This window comes from Acanthopagrus latus, chromosome 3 (assembly GCF_904848185.1).
Source record: "Acanthopagrus latus isolate v.2019 chromosome 3, fAcaLat1.1, whole genome shotgun sequence".
Lineage (NCBI taxonomy): Eukaryota > Metazoa > Chordata > Actinopteri > Spariformes > Sparidae > Acanthopagrus > Acanthopagrus latus.
Window position 1 is genome coordinate 13,712,272 of NC_051041.1, and position 26,430 is coordinate 13,738,701.

Here is a 26,430-nt window from a genome sequence, read left to right on the forward strand (position 1 = left end):
CACTGCCATAAATGGATCTGGGTCTATTGTTTTGTAACAGATATATGAGATAATTGTTGAAGGCCTCTCTGCATGAAAATAGATTTAAATTGCTTTCCAGTGAGCCGGGCGCGTGAGTTGTTTCCTCCGCTGTTGCACCTGTTCCGTCGCTGCAGCTCTCTCGACCAAGCCATTCACTGCACCGTATGCCGTGTTTAGCAAATGCACAACTTTCCATACGGGCATTCATCACTTAGATCATCTTTGTCCTTATAACTCAAGATAATATTAGAAAGATAATATTAGTTGCCCGGTCGCTCTTCAGCTGTGGTTGTGGTGCCGCGCTGAGGCACCAGCAGCTGTAGGGGGCCAGAGCCGGCAGGAATAATAAAACTGGGGCCAGTGCAGGGGCATTTCGGGGGGGCCACAGGGGCCAGTGCCCCCGTAACTCTGAGTCTGGACCCCCCTGTGGCCCCCCCAACAGTGACAAACAATGACAGATTTCTTGCAATGATTTTGTACCGAAGGGAAAGGCAGAAATGAAGTGTCTCAGCAGTTTACTACCCAATCAAAAATGTTGAAATTGTAAACACTGTTTTAAGTCCCATTCCTTGTCTGAATGAGGGATTTGTCTTTTTCCCCGGGTTGTATGTGCCCCTAACAAAAAAGCTGGCCCCAACCTGGCCCCCCTATTAAAACTGGTCTAGAACCGCCACTGAGCCAGTGTAACGCCATCCTCCCACAGGTTTTGTACAGGGAGGGAATTAATACGGCCGATGTGGCTCTGATTTGGATCAGCTACGGTAGCGCTATCAGGAATTTGATCGGCAGAAAGCGCTAAAAATAGACGAAGGAGGAAAAGCGTTTCGTTTCCTCGGTTCCTGGCTGTTGTACATGAACATGTTTACGGTTCTTGCTCGGCGGTTCGCGTTCGTCGGTCACGGGGAGCGCCCGTGTGTGGAAAAACTGAGACAAACATGCGAGAGAAGATCAGAAATGTGTCTGGCAAGGGACTAATTCAGATTTCTACCTTCCCACTCAGTGCTACCAGCAGCCTCATGAGCACAGGGATCGTTTTAGTTTGGATCTTTATATATTTAAAAATAACATAAGCGGCTATAACCCTCGCAATTCACTTAATGTTTGTTTTATAGCCTAGTATTAGGCTCAAAAGTGGCATCTAACGTTCTTGCTCTATTAATCCCCATGTAGTGTGATTTTATCCAAGACACCCAGAACCGCGGTCCCATCATTTAAACGGCTAATCAGTGTAAAATTGCTCAGCAGGTTCCTCCTTGCAAACTCTAAGTGATGCCTGCTTATGACCCCCCGCTGCAGCTGTTACCGCAAAGAATCTCTCGACACTAAATGATAATTTAACTTTTAAATTTGGAGCTATTTGACTCGGCTTACTGCTGGAAAAAAAAGAAAAGAGGCCCAGGGTGCTGAAATTACTTATTATTTCACAGGAGGAGACATTCATCAAAACGGTGACAGTAAATGTGCAGCGTTTGGAATATAGCTTGAGAGAGATTCTGATGGATGCTGAATGTTTTTAACCCACAGGGTGGGGGATTTTTTTCATTTACTGTATTGTGTGAAACTCTCGCATATTTCTTACTTAAGGTAAGGTCTCGGATTTTTCTTTTCTTTTTTAATATTCTTTAATAGTGTCACAGTTCATTGTTAAGTTTCGTAGCATCAACAGTGATCCTGGGGCACAGTTAGACACTAACAAATAGAGGTGCTTTACTTGAGAGTGTATAGTTCAAATGACCCTGTATGACAAATATTTACATATATATACATTTTTATCATACTTTTGTTTGTTTATCACCTAAACAGCTGCACGGTACGTACATAGGCAAAAATATAAGTGTGCTTTGAGATAAGTAAAGCCCGTGAAATAGAAGCACAACAGAATAGTCCTAATACAAAAAAAAGCAAGTGGTTCACGTCTTTGGTTGAGGTGCAAATGTTGCCATATCTTTTAAAGACAGACGCAGCGAATGAGTCACGACATACACAAATCATTAGACTTAAACATCTGCCGAAGGGGAGATAAAAACGTCAGATCCGCGTGGAGCAACGACGAGTCTGTAATGTGCCTCAAATTAACACATGAAACAAACATAAATGCCATTATTACGTCATGTTTTCTTCATTCTTTTGCGCCCTCTGAAGGTTCGGTTGGAGCTGTAATCACATCGTCTCGGTGCGGCCTCCTCCTCCGCAGTGATTAATGGAGAATCGCGCCACCAGCTGTTTATCTCGTTAAAATCCCAATATTGAAACTTCCCAGTTAGCTTCTACAAAGCTTTCGCTAGACTCTCTGAGTCTAAAAAACAAAAACAAAAGACAACAAGCAGAGATACACAGTGTCAACGGTCGCGACACCAGCGAGAAGTCGGACTGCAACGACTTTACACACCTGCAAAACAGAAGAAACCTACAGTGAGAGACAAACACAAAAACTGTCACTCCAAAAATGAACAAAAGCAAACACAACGTTTCAAAAAAAAAGGACAGTAATAACATCTAGATGAAGGGATAAGTTCACCCAAAAAGTGATTCAGTCATTACCTACTCATTCTCACCGATTCAGTCGAGTGAACCAAACGAGACCTGGACCAAAGAGGTGTGGCAGCAGTCTCATAAACAAGCAAAGTATCTGTCGCTATTTGAAAAGACGTTATTTACAACCGTCGCTGAAAGCTGCTTGACTACAAGTGTTAGCATGCACCCCCGTCTGCTGGAGCCTGACCTCGCATTGAGGAGCCATGGGAATGTGGGTCAGTAGATAATAGCTGAATAACTTATTCTTTTATTCTTATCCGTTCCCGTTCTCCTTCCTGTTCCCTAATGTTCACAGGTAGCGTATATTTTTTGCAGACTTTCAGCCCTACATTCAGACAGAAACCTGGCTACTGTGGATCTGCTGCGGCAGGAGGGTTTTGGAGAAGATTCGGACTTTATTGTCTTCATCTCAAGTGCACACAGTTGGGACCAACAACAGAACTTAAAATCCGTCTGCAGTATGTCACAGATAACATGCAAAAACATGGATGTCAGGAGGGTTCTGGGTTCTAATGAATACTTGAGAATCTTTAGGGTGGTAAAGGTAGAAGGAGACAGGATTGTGTTGACCTCATTGGCTGTAGCGTGCAGGTGTTGATGTTCGCAGGAGTGCACCTGACGTCATCGCTACAAGATACTGTCTGGACACCCGACCGTGTCTGTGTGTGTGTGTGTGTGTGTCTGTGTGTGCGTTCAAAGGTGTTTTGAAGTCTGCCAGTGGCGTGACTGTGCACAGGCTTTCTGTGCTAATCTCTGCTAAGGGTGGCAGGTGTCTTAACCAGGCCGTCACCTGGTAACCTACTCACACACACACACACACTCGCACACACTGGCTGCCCTCTATCTCTCTCTCTCACGTCTCCTTGTCTGACTGTTAAGTGTGTTAGCGTCCAGGTTGGCTGCCGCCCAATCTCCCCCAGCTGGTAAGAGGGGCAGAGCAGGGCGGCGGCGAGTGAGACGAGGCGGCAAGAAAAAGCAAAAGATGGAGGGAGATTAGAGGTCACTGCTGACAGGGTCGGGGATCCACTCCGGAAAGAGAGATGGGCGTGGAACAATACAAACAGTCAACAGACTGCAGGTTTTCCTGTAAGTGCGCAATTAGTCGGAGGACGTGCGCCGAGCGGTCTGACCCTTTCCAGGTAGAGAGTTATCAACGGTGCCCTCCTGTCAGTTTGCTCCAACAGCCCACAGCCTCTTATCAGCTTGAGGTCAGACCGCTCTGGAGAAGAGTGGACACGCAGACAGCCGTGATTAGCAGCATGGAGCGTGGGCCCTCCACCCACAGTGAACTGAACTGCGGCGTGGTTAGAAAACGTTTCCCGTAAAGATCAGTTTACCTCATTTTCGAGGATGATCTGGCTCTCAAATCCCTGCCAGATGATTATTACTATCATGCTGCGCTCAAGTGCCTGGTGACACGTTTGACAACCGGCACTTCAGGACACCCGCATTGAAGTTTAAGCCATCTATTGCAACAATAATACACATTTAGTTCAAGGGTGTGGATGTGCTCATGTGAGGTCTTAACGCAGACAAAAATGTTCTCTTTTTTCACTGCTTGGACCTTTTTTTGCCTACATTTTGGAACTTTCCCGATGGTTCATTTTAAAATGTCACAAATTATTTTCCAATCGTCTATTGATCGCTGCAGACATTTTTCAAGCACTAAAGTCAAACATTTGCTGGATCCAGCTTCTTAAATTTAAGGAACTGCTGCTTTTCTTTGTCTGTATTTATGACAGAACATGAAGAGTCTTTGAGTTCTGAGCTGTAGAGTTTAATGCGACAAAGTCAAAATACTTAAAGGTGCATTACATAAGAGTTTGCCACCTTGAATTCATACTCCAAACAAACAGGGGCAGCACATCAACAGAGTAACTGCTAACTGCTGCTAACAGTGTTGTGTTTATACATCCATGATTGTAGCTACTGGTAGCTTGTTAGCTCAGATAGCTGAGCAGCTAGCTGGACTGCCAGGGGGTATTGATTTTTACACCGCTAGAACAGGAGCTTTGGCTTGCTGGCTACCATGCTAGCTTTAGTGAACATCTCTTCAATACAATACAAAGATTTCCTTGACATAACGTCATTACTGTTACATCGTAAATGTTTGGAATGTTAGAACTAAAATTACATATGGCACCTTGAAGTTGATTCTTCCTATTCTGAGGAAAGAGTGTCAAAAGGGGACATGAAATAAGAATACAATGGACACAACCCCGGTATCTCTTTCATTGTCTTTCTCTTCCCTCTCTTCCTCCCACACTGTGGATGCAGTAAATGGAGGGGCAGCTAGAGGAGTGGGACTCACAGATGGTGCCAGAAAGCAGAGGGAGTATTCAAATTATTCTTCACAGTTTGAAGGCTCAGTGATGCTGCAGCAGTCGAGAACACTCGCCCCGATAAAATCTCACATATTAAAAAGCACAATTAACGATTATTTCTGCGAAGAGGATCAGCATTGCGTCGACTGTATCAGCTATAGGAGCTAGAAATGCTCGAGTGTGTGTGTGTGTGTGTGTGTGTGTGTGTGTGTGTGTGTGTATGTGTCAGGCATTGTGCAGCAGCAGCAGCAGCAGCAGCAGCAGCAGCAGCAGCCTCTCGGGTTACTGAAGAATGCATTTGAAGTCAATCACAATGAAGCTTTCTATCTGCCCGGCTCGCCTAGAGGGGATCTCTGACTGGACCAGCCAGAAAATCAACCAAAAAAGAATGATCTTGGGCCAGTAAATCTTCCACTAGTGTGTGTGTGTGTGTGTGTGTGTGTGTGTGTGTGTGTGTGTGTGTGTGTGTGTGTGTGTGTGTGTGTGTGTGTGTGAATCACTGTGTCTATATAACTACCTTTGCCTGCTATTGTTATCTGACTTCCTGCTTCTTAGTAGTAGGTGAGCTGCACCCATTGTTCCTACAGACATAACACACACCATGGTCTTTTCTCTGCCGCACGAATGCTGGTAATTGTCATATAACCCTCTCACACACACACACACACACACACACACACACACACACACACACACACACACACACACACACACACACACACACACACTGTCACACCCTCTCGTTGTCAGGTTGCTGGTTTAATGTCACACTCTTATAATCGTGCAATTTCGTTCATCCCAAATTTAAAAATCTGGAACAAATCAAAGGTCCTGCGTGAAAGCTCAGCGCAGTCAGCTCAGGTATAAAATCGAGGCTCTCTGGCTGTAAAACGAGTAAAACTAGCTGACACACACACGCTCGCAATGCAGCTATAGGATCAAATGTAGAGTGCAAAGCCTGATGTCAGCTTTAGATCAGGTTTCTACCTGAGTAACCGCAAATGTTGCAGCGGAGGACACACCTGTGTTCGCTTTGTCAGAACATGACATTCCAGTGACAAACACAGATTCTTTCTCCGCGTCAGTTCTCTCCCTGTCCCTCAATTTGATGTTTTCCCCTTCTCCTTTTACACAAGTATACATAATTATATATTCCACGCTCCCAGATTGTTTTAAAATGACTCCAACTGGCACCGCATGTCTCACAATGGCAGTGCTTCATGCGTTGCCAAAAACCAGGATTGCATTCACTGCGCAAGATCCAGCCGAATACGGCTGTCATCTTACAGTTTCCTTTTATAACGAATGGGAACAAAATGCAGTGGTGGAGAGAAATTGAGGGCAACATACAGATGATTTTGGCCCCGGGTGATGCGTGCGGTGGAGGGGAGCTCGTTGCGTCTCGTTGTGGTTAGTTAGCTATGTGGCGCAGGCAGAAAGTGCAGCTGTTTATAGCTCCTGAAACAGAGGCAAAATGCAGAGCTGGCCCTATTTGAGCCCCCAAAATCACATAAAAACGCACACACACACACACACACACACACACACACACACACACACACACACTGTGATACCGTAGGTCTGAGGGGCATTTGTGTGTGCCTGTACACATGCACCACATGCAAAACCTGTTATTATACCCATCCAGACACACACTGTAATTACATACAATGACGCACTCCTCCTGCCCGCCATACCCTGAATTCACACGTATAATATCGTAAATTGAACATGTCGAGACACAAGTGTGTGGGGGGGGGGAGTGGCTACATATTAAAGGTTTGGATAAACACGGATGATGCACATTTAAACACACACCAGCTCCCAAAGAAACTGAAATAGGCAAACAGCAGAGTAGCCTCTGCAGCCCCAGTATGTCCTGGAGGTGGTTGTGTGTGTGGGGGACTTGTAAAAGGGGCCCCTGGGGTGGGCGCCGGTGCCGCCTTGGGGGCGGGGTGTGTGTTTATTTAAAAATGTGTGTGTGTTTTTAGGAGTCACGCTGAATTTAGGGGGCTAGCCTGGAGATAAGGAATGGAGTTTAAGATGAAAGGAAAATGGGGCGAGGACGGGGAAACACTGGCACAGAGATTGTGGATCGGGGGGGGAAGGAGGCATCTGAGGGACAGACAGAGGGTGGAGCTGGAGGAGCAGACTGTTTTGATGTTGGCTTTTTAAGGGTTGTTTATTTGACGTTACATAACACCTTTGCTTATGTAGTTGGAGCTCTTAAAAATGTGTGTGAGAGAGTGTGTGTGTGTGTCTGGAAGCTTCTCACTGGGAGACGGGAATTTCTGTGAAAGGCAAAGGTTGCCCATAGCAACGGCCTTCATTGTAAAACTGATCCTTGGAATACAGCACACACACACACGCACACACACACACACACACACACTGGCACCATGCTTGCACTGAGAAGTATTTTCAGTACTTTTCGGCACTTTCAGGGTTCGAGATCACCAGGACTTCACACACACATTCACTCTCAAAGCGTTAAACACACACACACACACACACACAAACACCCACGCACACACACACTCATCCCTTCACTTTGTGAGGCCCATAACCTCGGTGTGTCGAGCGCCAAAACGACTTCAAGTCAATTTCATTTGCAGGAGGTACATATAGCGTTTCAGCTCCACCTCACGCTGAGATGTGATGGACTGAGATGCTCGGGTTTCTAGATTCCATTATGCTTTTATTGGCTTTTAAAGGCATCAGGTTTCTTCTGTCTGGAGCCGGGGAGGAGCCTCTGCTGCTTCTGTGCGTGCGTGTGTGTTTGTCCGCAATTAGTATCACACAGGCTAGCAAAGGCACAGCTCCATAGGGCCTCAGGATGGGCTTAAGATTGCTGAGGAGATACGTTTGTTTTGGTCACATATTCAGCAGTGGACTGACTGTTTTCCAATACCTGAAGCAAAACTGAGCCCTTTGTTGTTGGCTTCATCGCATGGTACTACTTAGTGTGCATCGAGCTGGATCTAGGCACAAAATGCAGTGATGGCAGAGGTATCAAACTCCTTTACTTTACTGAAAGCGGCACAGTGCAGCTGCATTTTAGCGTATACATTTATGTATTTAAAACTTTACCTAAGTTACTGCAACATTATGTAGAAACGTAGCCTATATCTTGTGTGATTTGGCACCCCCCACTGACACCATTCACCCTATTTCCAACAGAGAATTCATCAACTGACTCTTCAGCTCAACTCAGCGCTGTGGAGTGTTTTAGCATCTTTCAGCTCGCTGTTTCGGTTTCCAGCTGCCAAATCAACTCTTGTCCTTCCCAGCCGCAGCTTAGAGCCGTTTCAGTGAAAAAGCTCTGACAAATCCGCTGTGAACTACCTCCCCAGCAGCACACAGCAGCCGGACAGACTCAGCAACTAGCGAGTGAACACAGTGAAGCATTTAGCAGGAGACCGAAAACAGAAGTAAGCTGTATATAGTGACCGAATAAACACAACTTTAGATAGATGCTAATGTTGCGTTGTGAACCAGAAAGTTGTGGCTTTCAAATAAATGTGGTAAAGTAGAAGTATGAAGTAAAACAAGGGGGAAATACGCTCATAAAGTGTGTTGAAATAGGTTGCCAGAATAGGTTTTTACAGTAACTGTACTCTCTGAAGCGAGCGCGGTATGATCTGTAGATTGGAAACATATATCTTTGCACTGCAGTATGGGCGGTGTCTCTTAAGTGCATGCATTCAATAGCAGTATTAGCTGACCCTGTATGACTTAGTGAGTGCTACGGTGAGTGTTTAAACACGGCGGGGATGTGGCGTTGAGGTTGAGAGAAAGACAGAGAGGTGAATGAAGAGAGAGGAGGGATCAGCCTCAAAGTGACAGGAGGCTGGGGTCACTCACTTCAGAGGTTCAACCCCCGGACGATCCTCGACTAATCTCTGTCGCCTGACCTTAGCAGAGGTCGCAGGGCGAGCTTGCACGTTCATTTTTTTTCACAGACGAAATAGGCCTGAATCGAGGCGCAGCGATGAGCAGGGAGGACGCCTCGAAATGATCGATGGGGAGACAGTTACAGATGGAGAGCCTTCAGGGCGCAGCTATCAAAACTCAAATGTAAAGCAAACTCTGAGCCCAATATAGTGCCGATATTATTAAACTACAGCAATATTGATCAAAGATTATGCAAAGTAATTTATAAAGCAAAATATTTGCTCATCACAGCTTGTCAAATGTGAGGAATTGCTCAGTAAACTAAACATCTTTGGCTTTCGGACTCTCAGCCAGGCAAAACAAACAATCTGAAGACGCCACTTTGTGAGAAATTCAACATTTTTAGCAACACTTGGTCCATCTTCCGGATGGATTGCTGTAACATTTGGTACAGATAATTATATGGAGCTTAGAGGGTTGAAACCTACATCACTCTGGTGATTTTTCATTGAGCTTATCTTATCATGAGTCTCACATTTGTGGTTTTAAGGGAAATTTCTCAACATCTATCGTCGGGATTGACACGAATTGTAATTGGCACATTTCTGTTTCTCACTGGATGAACTGCAAAAATGTTGGTGAATGCCAAACGTTTGATGGAGCTCTGTTATCACGTCGAAATTTTTCCAGAACTCTGATTTAGGACCTGCAAGCTATACTTTGTTCAGTAATTATCTGCAAATGTTAGCATGCTTACACGCTAAACTTAGATGGTGATCATGGTAAACTTTATACCTGCTCAACATCATGTCAGCTTGTTACAGTTAGCATGTAGCTCAAAGCTCAGCTGCTGCTGAGTAGCCTCAAGGTAGACGGCACTGTGTAAGATATGTGGAAAAAGGGAAACTTGTTTATTTCTGTCGTGATTTTCAAATGTAACTGTAACACTCAAAGACATCTATCTGACATTTCTGCTGTGCTTATTCGCTGGGAACCTGGGATATCTAGTAACAGCGTCATCTCAGACTAACGGCTAGTTTCAAACGTGAATCTTAGCTTCCTGCGATGTATATACACTCTGACATATCATATATTGTATTCAGCTATCCACCTGGAATCAAACGTTGTGTTTTGGCTCAATAATCTGACGACTGATTGATAAATTAATCAAAAGAAAACAACTGGTGATGGATATTGTTGTGTGTGGCGGCCGGAGAGTTCACAAGTTAGCTTCCTCCTCGCACTCTGCATGCTACTTTACAGGCTGAGCGTAGCTTGTAACTGACACGTTCGCAGAGCCTGAATAAAACCCCCCTCTCTCCTTAAAGGCTTTGATGTTCCTCTGCCAAAACCCCAGCTTTAGATCAACTCATTAACCATGCTCCTCCACGGCCTCGCAGACGGACAGATGTTGCCCCGTCCGCCATAATACCGCCCGCGCACCCACCACCCCCCTCTCGAACGGTTGTGTGCGTGTCAGCGTGTGCGTGTAATCTGCCAAAGTGGTCTCTCTTTTAAATGAAATGACGAACAGCTCAGTCATTCATGATGGATAACTCTAATCTGTGTCATCTGTACCCCCTCCTCCTTCCTCTGTGTCTCTCTCAGGGACAGACTTGGTCACCGTCCATCGATGATGAAGGCTCGACGAGGGACGAGTTCTACGACGACGAGGACCTTTACTCTGGCTCTGGCTCTGGCTGTAAGTGTGTGTGTGTGTGAGTGTGTGTGTTTTAGTGTGTGTGTGAGGTGACACACTCGCGCCCCGGTGCTTTCAAACTCGACAGCTGCTGGTTTTCAATCTGCTGACCCTGAAGACCCCTCCTCCTCACACCTCCTCCTCCTCCTCCTCACTCTGGACTTATTGTCGCTCTGTCCACATGCACAAAGGCCACGCACACACAATTGCACGGATCAGACGCGCTGTTTGACCCGGCAGACAGGTTTTATTCACATTTATTGAAAGCACCTATAAACGCAGACACGCCCTCGACAAACAAGCAACAACAAGGGCTTGTTTCCCCCGAGATCTTATTTACTCTAATCAGATTACAGTCCACACAGATTAGACGCGCGCGCCAGCAGTTGTGTGCACCTATCTGCGAGCTTCTATCTGCATTCGAGTGAGCTAGCTGGCTGCCTGCGTGTTTAGGAATTACCGACTTAACGTAAATCACATTGGTGTAATTCAGGGCTGATTTTCTGATCTGGCCGCATGGCTCTCCTTATTAAGCATGACTCATTGAGGGCTGCCCTCGGTTCAGGCACTGCGCTAGCGGAGGGCAAAATAAATTACAATTCAGAGCAGGAGAGTGCAGATGGGGCACCCCCTGTGGTCGAAACAGCAGCCCCGGCAAATTGCTTTATCTCAAACCGTGATACAGAGCCCTCGGATTCCAAAGGGAAAGCTCATTTTCAACAGGCGGATGTGTGTGTTTCGCGCCGCTGTCTGCTGCAGAATGTGGCATTTTGAGGCGTGTGATAAGTTTAACAGAAGATGCATTGTTCGAGTCCACATTTTCGCTCTCCTTCTCCAGCTCCTCTGTCAGCCTTCATGTCTTTGAGCCTGTAAATTCAATTTGTTTCTCTTTCAACCCAGGGAGCTTCACTGCTATATGGCGAAATGAAAGGTGGTATAATGCTATTATGAGATTTAAGAAGAGAATGACTCAGTCGTCAGCACCGTCTCCTCCTCTCTTCTCGCCTCGTCTCGTCTCGTCTCGTCTCGTCCCGTCCCTTCTCTTCTCTTCTCTTCTCTTCTCTTCTCTTCTCTTCTCTTCTCTTCTCTTGTATCCACCTCTGCCTTTTCCGTTTATTTGCTTAAAAACCTCCCTCCATTCTGAAACGCCAAACAACAACAACAGTTAAATCTTTTCTTCTCCATCCTCCGTCAAAACCACACATCATAGCCAACATCTGGTCTCCGCTGGTAAAAACCAACCTCTGTTCCGTCGATGTTTGAGTACAGCTGAACTCACAATTCACTGCTGTTATTCTACTTTACATATTTTTTCTGCTTTTTTTTTTGTTGGCAGACGGTTAAATGAGCAGAAAATAGTGATTTGATTGCGGCTCTGATTGCCGTGCGGAGTCGTCAATAAAATCACTGCTTTGTGACCCTGAAGTCATTTGACAAAACAAACATGGCGGTGCGGTATGATTTGCTTTATTGACATTGGAAACGATCGCAGAGAGGCAGGAGAGAGAGAAGCAGAAACTCGGCCTCTGCTTTAAAAATATGGACAAATCTTTTTTTAATCCGCGCGTTGTGCGCCCTCCGACCTTATGGAAGTGCAGCGCTAACTTTAACTGCACCACCAGGTTTACATCATCGTTTCCCTGCCCACACTTAAAAACAGGAGGCAGGTATCCTCAGATTGAGCCAATACGGAGAGCTATTTTAACAAGCTCCATTTTCAGGTGGGAAAAACAGCAGCTTAGCGTTGATGGAGGTTAAAACCAGAGTGAAGAGGAGGAATTTTCAAATTGAGTCGGCTTAGGACCATCATAGGAGTCGCTCATATCTCTGCCCTCAACTTTCCTATGCCCTCAAGTTTGATTCCCAGCTGTAACCTCTCTAAAGCGCCCCAAAAATAACCTTTAGAAAATATTCTTGTTGACTATATTGTGAAATGTAGGCAAGATGTGGTGTACACTGCTCTCCAGAAACAGTCCCACAGTGTGACGTGTCACATTTTATGGATCCCAAAAATTTGAATTATGCGACACCTGTAAGTGATGATGCAAATGACAGTGTGATTTTTAAGTGTCTAAAATCTTCTTGTCCTTCTCAATAGAGAGTCAGTAATTGAATGTTTATTATAAGGAGAGAAGTGAATGAGCACCCAGGGGACTGATTTTTCAAATGCAGCCACAGTCTCCGTTTCTGATTTAATGTTTGTGTGGGCTGTGTGACGGTTGAGTGACGAAGGGGATGTGTGATTAAGTAAGTAATGTGTACATGTGTAATTATTTTGACTCCCCTGCGTCTTGAAATAAAGCTGTGACAAGGAATTTTTCATTTTTTGCTGATTCTGGCGGCCCCTGTAGACAAAAGCGAAGCAAAATTATCTCTTCCCGAGCGCCGTACCACCAGACTACAAAGCAGCTTCTTCCTCAGGCAGAGAGTCCCCTCAGTTCATCCACAATACTTTTAATTTTATGAATTTTCCAACCAGGATAAGAAAGAATCTGAGCTGGTGACGAGCTTGAAAAAATGAAAGCGTGCTAGCAGGTCTCATGAAGTGCTACTATGTATGTGAAAAAAGTAGCATAAACCCTTCAGTGGCTCAAAAGAAGCTGCGTGTGATCTGAGAAATTGCCTCCAGTGATGTCACTCACTGGCTACATTGCATTGTGGGTAATGTAGGTGACAAGTTTTCAGGGGAAGATGAAAACATGGAATAATGAGTCCAACAGAGTTCTGAGAGTGTAATGCTAAACCGGTGGACTGCTTTTCAAAACCTAGAACCTACATTACCCACAATGCATCTTAGCCACTAAGTGACATCACTGGAGGCAATCTGTGTCACTACACGCAGCTTCTTCTGGAGCCACAAAAGACTTTATGCTAGTGTTTTGCCTATGCAGTCATACTGCCTATCAAGTCTAAACACATTTGTATGTGTAAAACTGGTGGACTTACCCTTTAAGAATATACATAATAACTATATAGAAAGAGACGATCTTCTTGCTCTGCTTTTTATGTTTAAGCAGAAAATCCTTGCAATAAATGTAAGTATATTTCTAATTACATTTCCTCTCATCTCCAGTACCTGAGATCAGAGTGAGGCCGACATCGGCGGGTGTGTCTTTCACCACAGAAGAGCCCTTCCTCCTCTCCACCACCCAGGCCACCAGCCCCGCCCCCTCTGCCTCACCTGCAGCTGAGCCGAGCCCTGACCCGGAGGACCCCACCGGCACCCTGCTGCCCACCGAGGCCGACGGAGAGAGCGGTGTGTTCTGGGAAAGAGAGAAGGAGCTGGAGAAGGAGAGAGAGATGGAGGAAGAGAGGGAGAGGGAGAGAGAGCTGGAGAGGCAGAGAGAGCTGGAGAAGGAGAGAGAGCAGGAGAGGCAGAGAGAGCTGGAGAAGGAGAGACAGTTGGAGAGAGAGAGAGAGAGGGAGCGCGAGAGGGAGCGTGTCCGGGAGATGGAGCGAGAGAGGGAGAGGGAGAGAGAGCGCGAGCGAGAGAGGGAGCGCGAGAGGGAGAGGGAGAAAGAGAGAGAGAGGCAGAGAGAGCGTGAGCTTGAAAGAGAGAGAGAGCTGGAGCGCATCAGGGCCGCTGCCCAGACCACCGCCGCCCCGCGATCACCTGCTGCCGTCCCCGTTGTGACCACCAACCCAGCAGACAGCACTGCGGAAAGCGCGGCACCCTCTGCCGGTTCGGACGACCTGAGCACCACAGAAGAAGAAGAGGACGTCTACCTGTCGCCTGAACCCACACCGTTTTACCCAGGCTTCGACATGGAAACCACCACAGATGAAGACATGCCAACCACAGCAGAGACCACTCCTGAGCCCACGACGGCTGCGCCTACCACCACCACTGCCGCCACCACTGTCAAGACCAGGGTCCCCTTCAGGCCCAGGGTTCCTATGACGACAGCCACTCAGGCAGTGCCAACAGTGAGGACGACCCGGCCACAGCAGCCCACAACTGCACAGGTGAGTTCAGTCAGCAAACCCATGTTATTGTACTGATATGTAAGCAATAAACAATCATATCTTCCTCCCATAGGCAACCATCAAAGCAGCAAACAAATGTGAGTTTCAGGGTTTTAGAGGAAATTAAGTGGTGGAACTATTTCTTGATAAACAACAGTTTATCCATCCACCCAGTGAACCAGCCTGGCATAGTCATGACGACAAGATTCTGGAAAATCACTGCGCCAAGTTTTTGTTTGCCAATAGTTATTTATAGCATATAAACCCCCTGAAACCACAAATTGTTGGTTTAACATCACTGTTTGTGTGGTGATTAAACAAACAGTGTAACTCCACTTTTAAATATATAAATACGACTCAGCCTTTGTTATATATTTTGTTGTCTTGTCTACAAACATTATCTCAAATGTTTCCAATAATGTTCCTCAGCGAGTGAGGAAGGAGGATAGTGAACTTGACCGAACCTGCAACGTCAGATATGTTCATTGGCAATGGTGGTTGTTTCACACTAAAGACTACAACTCCCATGATCCCATGCTCCTTCACATCATCATCAAACTACATCTTCACTGTTTTGAGTTAGAGACCCCAAGCAGGAGAAATTAGATCTACATTTATTAAGACTTTAGTGCAGGTAAACATATATTTTTAACTTAATCCTGAAGCATGCTATTTTTTTCCTGTATTTCCTGTATATATGCTAAGCTAGGCTAATCGCCTCTGGTCCTCTGCTCTATACTTAATGTTCCGACATGAGAGTGGAATCAATCCTCTCATCTCACTCTCAGAAAGAAAGCGACTTTTTGTAATGTCGAGGCTAGCTGTTTCCCTTTGTTTCCAGTGTTTATGCTAAGCTAGGCTAATCACCTCCGGTCTCTTGCTAGATACTCAATGTACAGGCATGAGAGTGCTATCATTTTCTCATCTCACTCTCAGAAAGAAAGCAACTATGCATAGTTTCCAAAATGTCCAACATTTTCTTTAGCAAAACAAGGTACTCATTTGTAACTCCTACAGGAGATGATGTGTGTTAATTGAGGCCTATTTTCAGTTGCAAATTAATTCACATTTGCTGGCCCACTGAGAAATTCCAGCAGCAGGATGGTGTATGTAGGATTGAACCAAAGCAAACCATGCCCATGCTCATGATGATAACATGTCCCTTGTAAAAAGAAGCTTTAGAATAAGCTATATCATGGTTCAGCTATAAAGGCAGTGCTTCAGGAATTGATTAATCGTTGGTTCTGTTCAACTAATGAGATCTGTTGGCACATTAATATCAATAAATATCAATATCACCAGCCTTTCCCTTTAAATCTGGCATAAACACAAGAAGTCATACTCGAGCGTTGCCTCCGTGAAATGCAGTCTAAAATTGGCAAAATGAGGATTTAAATCAAGAACTATCTGATCAAAGTGAATTGAAGTGGATGAGACCACAAATCTGTATAATGGGCTCATTTTGGTCGGAACCAATAAACTATTGAGGTTTGATACCCAGCCCTATGTCTGCCCGCCTCTTAAACACTGACAGCCCAGTCATTTACAGACCAGAGCTATTCCACTGATTAGTGTGCCCCTGTTTATTTGCATCAGTGCTGCATTAAAGCATGATGCACAAAGATTTGTCTGGTTTTCCACGTTGTAATTGGGCTGCCAGATTTTATGAAGTGCGTATATGTGTTGGATAATATGCAGCTTTCCCCCACTGAGAAACATACAGAGGCTCATTGTTTTAAAGGCGAACATGTGCCATGGAAAGTTCTCCGTTTGTGTTGGTTTGGATGAGCTACGGTGCAGCAGCTCCCATGGAACAAATGTGATTACGTCAAATGTAAATTCCCTGTCGTCAGGCTCACTTTTCTCTCCCTCTCGGTCCCAGGAGGCTAACAATGACATGGGTGCTGCGGGGACGAGTGGAGATTTCGAGATCCGTGACGATCGCCGCAACGATCTTGGTCGAGGTATGCCGCCAGGGGAGCCTGATCTGATCGGAAACACGGTGGACGGAGGAAGCTCTGCCGCCCAGCTCCCACAGAAGAACATCCTGGAGAGAAAAGAGGTCTTAATAGGTAGGTATCTCCCTGTAAAGTGAATTTGTGAAGTCTTTTCTAAATGTTTGTCCCGGTCTCCCAGCTCTGTATCTGTCTGTCTGTCTCACTGCCTGTCTGATCCTGTCTGTCATATAACCCGCTTGGTAGTCACCTCTTAGAGCAACAGATTTCATCCCCCGTTGCCTCCTATTCTTTCCCTGCTTACTGGGAGCTGCTAAGATAAACTGGCAGTAACTCGCGTTCAAGTAGTTGCAGATTCATCACGATAACTGAATGTGCTACTTAGCCCCGTTTGACCCATTGAGAACAAGCAATCCTCTTCTTGGGTTCTCCAACCCCTCCTTTCCCCCCTCTTTTTCTCATCATTTTCCCTCTGGGCAAATCCAATTTCTTTTCAAGTGCCCCCCTCTCCTCTCCTCATCCCAAAGAGCTGTCGTAGAAAGTGAGGGCGCAGCCAACTTGCCTGACCTGACCGGCTCTCTGTCTTTCCCCTCAGCTGTTCTGATTGGTGGACTGTTCGCTGTGGTTTTCGCTGATTTCCTGGTCATTGGTAAAGAGCAGGAGGCAACAGATGCTAGACTACACTTTCTGTGTGATAGAACCAAGTTAGAACCTCATATATATAGTGCTGTACATGTGTAGGCATTGTAATCATACTTGCCATTTTTGACTTTTCACACTGATTCAGAAGATTTTCCAGATTTTCTGGAATATTAGGGTCTATGTTAATGCGGCGACTGATTGATCTTCTGTTTCCTTCATATAATTATATATACATGCATATAGATTTTTATATAGATTATATGACTTTCTATAGACCTCTGCAATTAAAGGTGCAACATATCAGCATTTTAGTTGAAAACATTCCAAAAAATAAGATTATCAAGAACATGAAGTGAAGAAATAAAAGCTTTGAAACTACAACATCTATGTTTTGTGTTTCAGAACTATATACTGAATTTAGCATGCTAACCAACTAACCCCACCCGTCAGGCTCCAAAGCTCCTGTGGTAGCAGTGTAAAAAAACAACACTCCCTGGTGCACCAAGCTTCCAGTCTGGACTGCGAGCTGTACAGCTAACTGAGCTAACTAGCTTATGGTTTCTACAGTTGGCGGCAGTGAGCATTTATTTGGGTGATATACTGCCCCCTGTTTTTTTTTTAGGATGAATTCAACAAGACTAGCATATTGCACCCTAAAGCCTTTGCACCACAAATCTAACCAGTGCTGTGGCTGTTGCATAAATTTTTTAACGAGACTAAGAGTCTACAGCAATGCTAGCGACCATGGCTGACCCCTCTGTACCAAATTGTTGGACGTAGTGAAGTGATTGATTTGATGATTGTACCAGGTAAAAATGAATGAAATCACCAAATCGCAAATCACAATTCATGGTAATGTGCTGGACCCATCCACATTGTTAGCATGGCTAAAAATTCTTTCTTTCGCTCTGGATTCTCGAAAAAGTAGTTCATCATCTTTTTTATGAGAAACTGCTAATGATGCACTTGGAAGAATGCAATTAATTTTCCCTCTGTCCAATATCACAGTTGTCTTTCACAGTAAAATCAGGGATGGTAAAAGTGGAGTACAGCTTAACTAAAAAACTTTGTCATGATCTGACCAAAAAAAAAAAGAAACCTTTCAGAGAAATTTGACTTCATCACAAGAAATGGTGTGAAAAGTCAAGAGCGGCGAGCACTTTTGCAGTGACAGTGCTTCGGTGAAAAGTTCTGCCGTTTCAGATACCCCAGCCGATTGCACTCTGATATTGGCAGTAATGGAATGAACAAAGCAAACACCTCCCACACAATAAATGGAGACAAATGTTCCTCCAGCATTTCGGAGAATAAACAGTTTGTTCTCCGTTTTGGCGTCGATGCCAATTAGTTTAACGAGGGAAAGTTATTTCTCCCTCTTGATAACTGCACATTAATCTATCGCGCACAGTTCATTAGTGACGTGTGGGGAGGAAGGTGCAGCTGCTGCAGCTTGGTTACACCAGCCCCATCGGGCTTAACTGCTATGTAGCACTGCAGGGCTGCGCGCAGACACACACACACACACACACAATCACACACAATTCACATTGGCACATTCAGGCTCATCAGTCTTCACTTAGCAGCTAGAATGTAGCAACGCTGTGGTAGCTGTGGTGATGTAGTTCTGCTGCAGGATGCAGCTCTAATTGTATTTTGGCGTTTGTTTATGTGTGTTTGTCAGAGAAAGTTCTGGTTTTCTAAAGCATCCACCCTCTCTTTCTGTCTTTCCTCAGCGGTGATAGTTGGAGGAGTAGTGGGCGCACTTTTCGCAGCCTTCCTGGTGATGTTGCTGGTGTACAGGATGAAGAAGAAGGACGAGGGCAGCTACACGCTGGAGGAACCCAAACAGGCCACCGTCACCTACCAGAAACCAGACAAGCAGGAGGAGTTTTACGCATAACACTCGTGTGGCGGAGAGACACACCGCGCACCGAGGGAGAGAGAAAGAACGAGAGAGAGAAGAGAGAAAGATACTCTAAGCCCCCGTCCTCCTCCTCCTCCTCCTCCTCCTCCTCTTCGTCGCCTTCCCCCTCATCTGCTCGCCTCTCCTCATCCCTCTCTCCTCTCGTCTCCAAAACACTTGAGAGCGCCTTTCTCTCTGCAGACTTGGAACTTTCTTTTCAACGAAGAAGAGGACATAAAAAACAAAAAACAAAAACAAACAAAAGGAACAAAAAAAAATCCAAATATATTCTGAAAAAAATAACACATACACACAAGATGTTTTTAAAGTAAATGTTGTTATTAATATTCTACAGATTCTTTTGTTCTGTATGTAATGATATGATTATTTTGTAAAAAAAAAAAGAGAACACAAACAAACAACAAAACTAAAACACGAGCTCTTAACCTGTGTTTTCGAGCACACAGAAAAAGTTCCTCCTCTGTTTTTATGGAGCGAATGAAAAGGCTGAAAAGAAAGGAGGAGAGGAGAGGGGTGGAGCGAGCGGAGCAAGACACAAAAGAGAAAGAGAAGGGGGGGTGGGCTCGACTCTGCCTCTCTCTCCCCCACCCACCCAAAAAACGTCCACACGCGGCGTCTGGTTGGCCGCACAGAGCCCAGGGTCAAAAGGTGAGAGGAAAGGTCTCTTTTGTGCCTTCCATCCCTCTGGTGCTCAAAGACTCATAACGCACATCCACTCTCGCACACACACACACACACACACACACACACACACGCATACACACAGACATGTATTTGCTTGAAGGTGGCTCTGACCTCTCTCTCTGTGCCCGGCCAACCAGAAAACGGCGATCAACCCTCGGCGCGTTTCTCAACGCCGAGGAGCCGCTGTGGAAACGTCGGCTGGTCCATCTGCTCCTCTAAGCTGTACAAAGACTAGTTACGGATAGTAATAATAACCAATAATATATCAATGTTTTGGGCTGGATGGTGAATAATAATAATAATAAAACATAATAATAATGATGATGATAATAATAATAATTCTGAAACAGGAGGATGTGTATTTAGCAGAAAAAAAAACAAACTTTATATGTAAATATCAGCGTATCCTTTCTGGCATCACTAACCATCTGCATGATCATGAAGAGTTTTTATCCATCACATCCGTCATCACCTCTAGATGAGCTGTGCTCTCGTCAGCCACACGCACGAACACACGCACGCACTTACACACGACACACACGCACGCACAAGTGCAGACACCACACGGACTTTGAATCTACTGTAAATCATATCACTCAAGCACATATCAAACCCATTCCCATCGTCATCCTCATCGTCGTCATCGTGATAGTCATCCCTCGCGAAACAAGCGAGATCAGGTGGTTTCAATATGTTATTGATTAGTTATGGATCAGTTACCGGTTGGTTTAGAGTTTGGTCTGTTTGTGTAAAAGCACAACTACGCGTCCAGTCATCACCTCATCTGATATCTTCCCTCCCTCCGTCACTCGCACACCTTTTTTTTTTTTTTTTGCATGCCTCACTTTCTTTTTTTTTTTTTTCTTTTGCCATTGGCTCTCTGTTTCGGGGACGGGAGGGGGCCTCTGGGAAGCGAGAGGGGCTTTGATGAAAAAAAAAAGTGTGAATCCTCGCAGGGAAGTTGCTCCCGCATGCACTAATTCGGTCAAAAATCGCAACTTTTGTCATCGAAGCTTTGGTTATGAGGAGAAGCAGCTGTCGAATTAGCGTTCATGGGGTCAACTTGAACCTGCTGTCGGGCTCTTTTTGTTTTTGGTTTCGGGTAAGGGGACAATGGGGGGAAAAGGGGTAAAGGATTCGGTTTGGGAATGTGAGGAGACAGGAGGGCTGTGCTTCTATCTAAGAGATTGTAACAATAACCACACCAGTGCGACTGGGCTAGTAGCTTCTATTATACTCAGTACTGTAGAACAAAAATGCATGGGAGTCAAAACTATACTAGTCTGGGTGTGTGTGGATGCTTGTGTGTGTGTGTGTGTGTGTGTGTGTGTGTGTGTGTGTGTGTGTGTGTGTCTTTGTGTGTTTGAAAGAAAAAGAGGGGTGAGTTAAAGTCGGAATGTACTGTGGTCGAGTGTGTGTTTACCTACTCCAGCAGTTCTCACGCTCTTCCACAGACAGGTAACGCACCTCTTCCACTCCTGTGTGTGTACGTCACCTGCCCACCTCGCCACAGTGTGTGAGAATATATGTGTGTGTGCGTGTGTGTGTGTGTGTGTGTATACACCTCATCTAAGCCACCACCTGTACGTGTGTGCGTGAGTGCTTCACCTTGGTATTTCACAGCAGACTCTTGTGTACACTGACTAGCCTGTCGATGTGTGTGTGTGTGCGCGCGCGTGTGTGTGTCTGCGTGTGTTTAGTCTGTTCACTGCTGAATTCGGGGCAGCTGGTCCCCTCACAGTGGCTTTCACACACACTGACTGTCTTTTCACTGTCTGTCTGTCTGCCTATCTGTGTCTCTGCCGCAGGACAGACCGACAGACAACACGCCACTTTTCTCACAGGCAGGAATGATCTTAACACGTACTGTCTTTTCTAAAGTGACTGTCGAAGTGTAAACATGTGTGTTTGTACCCATCTAAGCCTGCGTAGCCAAATAAGACGTGTGTGTGCGTGTCTGTGTGTGTGTGTGTGTGTGTGTGAGAGAGAGAGAGAGGGTGAATTTGTTTGTGAGTAAAGGTATGCGTGTGTGTGTGTGAGTGTGTGTGAAGCCCGATGGAGGCTACACTACTCTATGTTTGCTGTTCCCATTCCTGTTTTTATACATTTGCATTTTTTTAAGGCTGAGTTTCTGTCATTGGCTGAGTGAGCGAGAGGAGGCGGATCCTCCACGCCACCGCCCTGTCACTAATCTGCCACTCTGTTCCAAATAAAAAACCTGATTGGGTAAATCTGTCCTCTCTTGTCTTGTTTTGTTTTGTTTTTTGTCTTTGTGAAAGGGTGAACCAAGGACACATGATGAAATGTTCCATTCTGCTGTCAGTGTCCGGTCTGCTCTCCATTAGATATGACACGTAGCTGTTGTTTAAACCAAACCACGAAGGACGATCACATGATGATCCCAATATGCTCTTACTCAGCACTTGAAAATTAAAAACACTAAATAATACTGTAGCCCTAAATGCGAAGCTATACAGCAGCTGGTTAGCTTATCTTAGCATAAAGACTGGAATCGGGAGGCAGGACAGCTAGCCTCGTTCTGTCCACCGGTTGAATAAAAAGAATCTGCCCAACGTCACCTCTCATAAAGGTCAAGTTCTGGTTTCAAACAGTCGTGCACTTCTGTGCTGGACTACTTCTGTGGTGTGAACGTTTTAGCTTTAGCGTGCTGGGAGGCAAACTATGTTACCTAATGCCTCGGCAACCCTGCACATGAGTGACGGGGGGGGTCGCAAACAACAAGACCGCACGACACGTGTGAGATGTGACGCCGGAGGTCGGCGGTCCAAGCGATCCGAGGTCTTGGTGAGCTGTATTCGCCGAGGAAGGATGAGGAGGATGTGTGGAAAGCAGGGATTACTTTTTTTGCACTGGTGCAAAGCAAAGATGACACAGTTACCAATACTGAACAGCTTGTTTGCATGTATTCTGGTAATGACAGAGGCTGTCATTCCGCCCGCTTCGTACAGAGATGCCAGATGAGAATGGGTTCAGAGAGCCACTGTGGATGGCGGCAGAGGCGCGAGGGAGAGAGGAGAGGAGAGTCTGCTCTCAGCGGCTGTAGCTCGGTCCTGGTACCAGATATTCAGCCTGCTACATATCCAGCAGCCGCAGGCAACGCGTTTTGCGAGCTGCGACTGGATCCCGCTTTTGAACGGTTCACACAAACACACACACACTATTCATTGTTCACATGAGCGAGCGCTGATCTGCCTCTGATCTGGGGCTGTTAGTCAGCCACAGTAAGGTCAGGGCTACAATCCTGTAGTGTGAACTTGGCATAAGCTAATCTAACTGGCAGCTGTTTTGGAAGCTTGTATCAATCTTCTTATCTCACCCTCAGCAAGGAAGCGAATAAGTGTCAAACTAGTCCTTTAAAGTGCCGCACACAAACCCAGCGAGGCTCCATTGTTTGCAGAGAGAAACCCACTAGTGCTCCTGTCCTGGAAAAATACTCCCTTGTTGATGATTTTCTCTGGGTCACCTCGGCGAATTTGAGTCTGTTTTTGTTTTAGGATTGTGCATAAAATGAAATAATATACACACAGTCTATAAGATCAACAATACCATACCCACGATAGTTGATGCGGCACCTTAATTTTGCTAAATCTCTCACAAATGCGCCTTTATTCAATTTAGCACAGCCAATAAAAACGCAGTGAACTTGGGGCGGTCGTAGGAGCATATTTCAAGATCAGTAATTCTTCCTTCACTGGGGCAGATTTTGAATGAAATAATGTAATCAGTGCCTTCAAAATGCACCTCACAGCACGACAGTCCCCTTGTTTGAACCTAGAGCCCTCTGCGCGACTCTGCTGAAGGACAAGCAGGTATAGATAACGGATGAATGGGTTGAAGGACTTTTAGGATAGTAGGAATTACATAATAAATGAATATTTTCGGTCTTGCGGCCCAATCACACATTCTCCTCACTCATAATGCAAACAGTCGGAGGGAAAAAAAAAAAAAAAAAGCTTTTCAGTATAACAAAGACTGTCGCTGTTGCTGGAGAAGGACATAATTGGAGGAATTACATGCAATTAAAATATTGTCAGAACATCCCGTTCGCCTTCTCACTATCACCACATGCACCTGCTAGAGGAGCTGTTTGTTTTAGGGCTACTTAGACGTGCAGTTAATTAATACTTAACCTGATTCTACTTGAGTAATATTTAAGTTAAGTGCTGTTGCTGGGACTTCATTAACAGTAGTCCTCAGACCCCCATTAAAGCTGGAGTTTGGGAAATTTTTTAACTGACTAAAAGGGTCACTCCACCCAAATTACAAAACAAAACAAAACAAAAAAAAAGCAACCTTCCGTGGTATACGGCAGTGCATTTATGATTGATCCAGACCTTTTCAGTCATTATCATTTCTGGAGGTTAACAGCAAAAAAATAAAAAAACCCAAAACAGTGCAGCGTTCTACAACTGAAGTGGCTTTAAATGTTTTGTGGTCGGTGACATTTCACCCGACTCTCCATCAGCACGAGGGTGAGGAGATAATGACTGTTCATTTTTGGATGAACTTTTTCTTTCAACGCAATTTGCGGTGCTCTCCGCAATTATAACATTTAAGAACAAAGTGTCCCGGTTACTCTCGCTAATCCAGAGCAGGCTGTTGTCAGCGTGGTTTTTGGATTATCCAAAGTAACCGGGACATTGTTGCTGGAAGACACACACCACTGAATTATTTACATGTGATTTTTCATCTCTGTGAGCGTAACGAAATAAAAATTCTTCTTGTCTCCACTTCACTGGGCTGCAGGAAAAAAAAAATTAAAAATCTCAGAGACAGTTTTCTCAAAACAAAACAGTTTGCATTGCTGAATAACTCCTGGATGTAAGGGAAAAAACATGGGGTTGTTTCGCTTCTTGGGTGATCTAAACCTTTTGATCCTTGGTCTTCTTGGCTATTACTCAACTTCCCCCTGGTGCTGGATTAAACTTGAGGCCCAGGATTTGTTTGTTTCTTCACTCGGGACTTGAAACAGTGTGCAATAACAGGCTGCTCCGATTTTACAATCCAACGAATTTACGTACATTCAAAAGTACTTGCCTACAGACATGAAGTCTCACTCGGGTGTTATCATGCTCCAGCATTAGCTTGGCCTTCATACCGTTTCTAACCTAGTGACACCAATGTACACCGCCCTGTATGCAGAGCTACTGTATGATCACAGTCTCTTTAACAGCCCATTTACGCTTACTGAACTCACTACTAGACCCTCGAGGGGAGGAACAGCCAGAGATGTTGTTATACTTAAGTCATCGTATAAAAATGTACTTAGGAAGAGACTGGGTAAACTGTCCGTGGGGATTTGTGAGCAGACAGAGAAGGAAATTATTAACGGGGCCGATGTTTACATTCTTTGCATCAAACCAGACGAAACCAAGGTCACCTGATGTGGAGGAGTCTGCAGATGGCCTTTCAGTGAATCCAGAGAAGACAGCAAGCTGTTCTGGCCTTGGGTAGTGGGCTGCTGATATGGAAATGTACCTCACACAAAGGATGAGAGGGTTTTTTTTTTTTTTTATCTCCGTCCTCTTCTGTTTGGGAGGGGTAGAGCCGGGGTAGGCAGGAGAAGGTTTAAGATCCTGGGGTCCTGTCAGTACCCCATCTGGTGGGTAACAGTGGAACAACGGCAGCAAGACTGGAAGATGATTTTAACCTGGCACTGTCACCACCGACACGCAATAGTTTGGATTGGGAGCCGCGCACGATGCTGAATAATAGATAGTGAGCTGTTACATGTGCACTTCATTCAACAGAGGCTTTGTGTTGGCCTGTTTTAGGATTTTGTGGAATAAGAAGCTCAAAGGATCAGCGTTATTTATCCTCAACTTACAGCTGAGGGCTCGCAGGATAAATCCAAGGGAGTCACATGATTATGTATCGGAGTGAGAAGCAATAAAAACATGTTTTTGATGTACACAAACTCATGCTTTTTTTTCTGGAATAGTCTCTTATCTTTTCTCTTGTAAATTATGGAATATTTATTACCTTATTCATTCAAAGAAAGGAGGGGTATCAGTCTTCGTTTGAGCTGAATACAATTTAAAACAGATGTAAAAAGGTAGCCATCTTATTCCTAACTCCCATGATACCTTGCTCGAATTATGGGCACGACTTGCACCAGATCTGGCCTTTTCTATGGCAACAGGACCGCTAATCCTCTTTCTTTTTAAATATATATATATTTTTGGCCTTTATTGATAAAACAGTTGAAGACAGGACACAGGATGAGAGAGAGGGGGAGAGATACGCAGCAAAAGGTTCCACACCGGGGTCCGCTGCATGGGACGCCTACTCTACCAACTGAGTTTAACGGCGCCCCGCTAATCCTCTTTCTTACGTCTTTGATTCAGCATATCAATCGATCAGAAAGATCTAGGTCAGCAATTTTATCCAGTAAAAAGTACTAAGACTATTTTTTATTGCTTAGCCCACTTAGCTTACACTTCAAAAGCCTTGAAAGCGCCGCCACGTACGTCACTTATTTTGCTACTCTTCTTTTATGTACATTACTTCCGCCGATCACCGGCGTAATTATCGTTTCTTCTGGTAACCCCAAATCCCCAGCGACCTCCACAGGAAACTCATGGATACATTATTTTGTTTTAAGGGCTCTTTAGCTTCAAAGGATTGTTTCTCTTCTGTCACAAAGCCTTCCTTCAGTTTTCTGGAGTTCTCTCGCCTGTCTGTTGGAGAAAATTTCTGAATGAACCTGTGCCTATCTGTGACTAACAGTTGAGTCAACCTGCATTGAAATCCCAAAACACATTA

General features: G+C 45.0%; 1 protein-coding gene across 1 annotated transcript in view; it reads left to right on the forward strand.

Annotated features, from left to right (window-relative positions):
• Window positions 1–21,880, forward strand: part of sdc3 (syndecan 3) — a 40,630-nt gene extending 18,750 nt beyond the window's left edge. Inside the window, exons 2-5 of the mRNA XM_037094014.1 lie at window positions 10,383–10,476; window positions 13,547–14,439; window positions 16,322–16,511; window positions 18,770–21,880. Coding sequence (XP_036949909.1) covers window positions 10,383–10,476; window positions 13,547–14,439; window positions 16,322–16,511; window positions 18,770–18,936 — 1,344 coding nt within the window. The 3' untranslated portion in view covers window positions 18,937–21,880. The remainder of the gene's footprint in view (window positions 1–10,382; window positions 10,477–13,546; window positions 14,440–16,321; window positions 16,512–18,769) is intronic.
• Window positions 21,881–26,430: the final 4,550 nt, after the last annotated feature.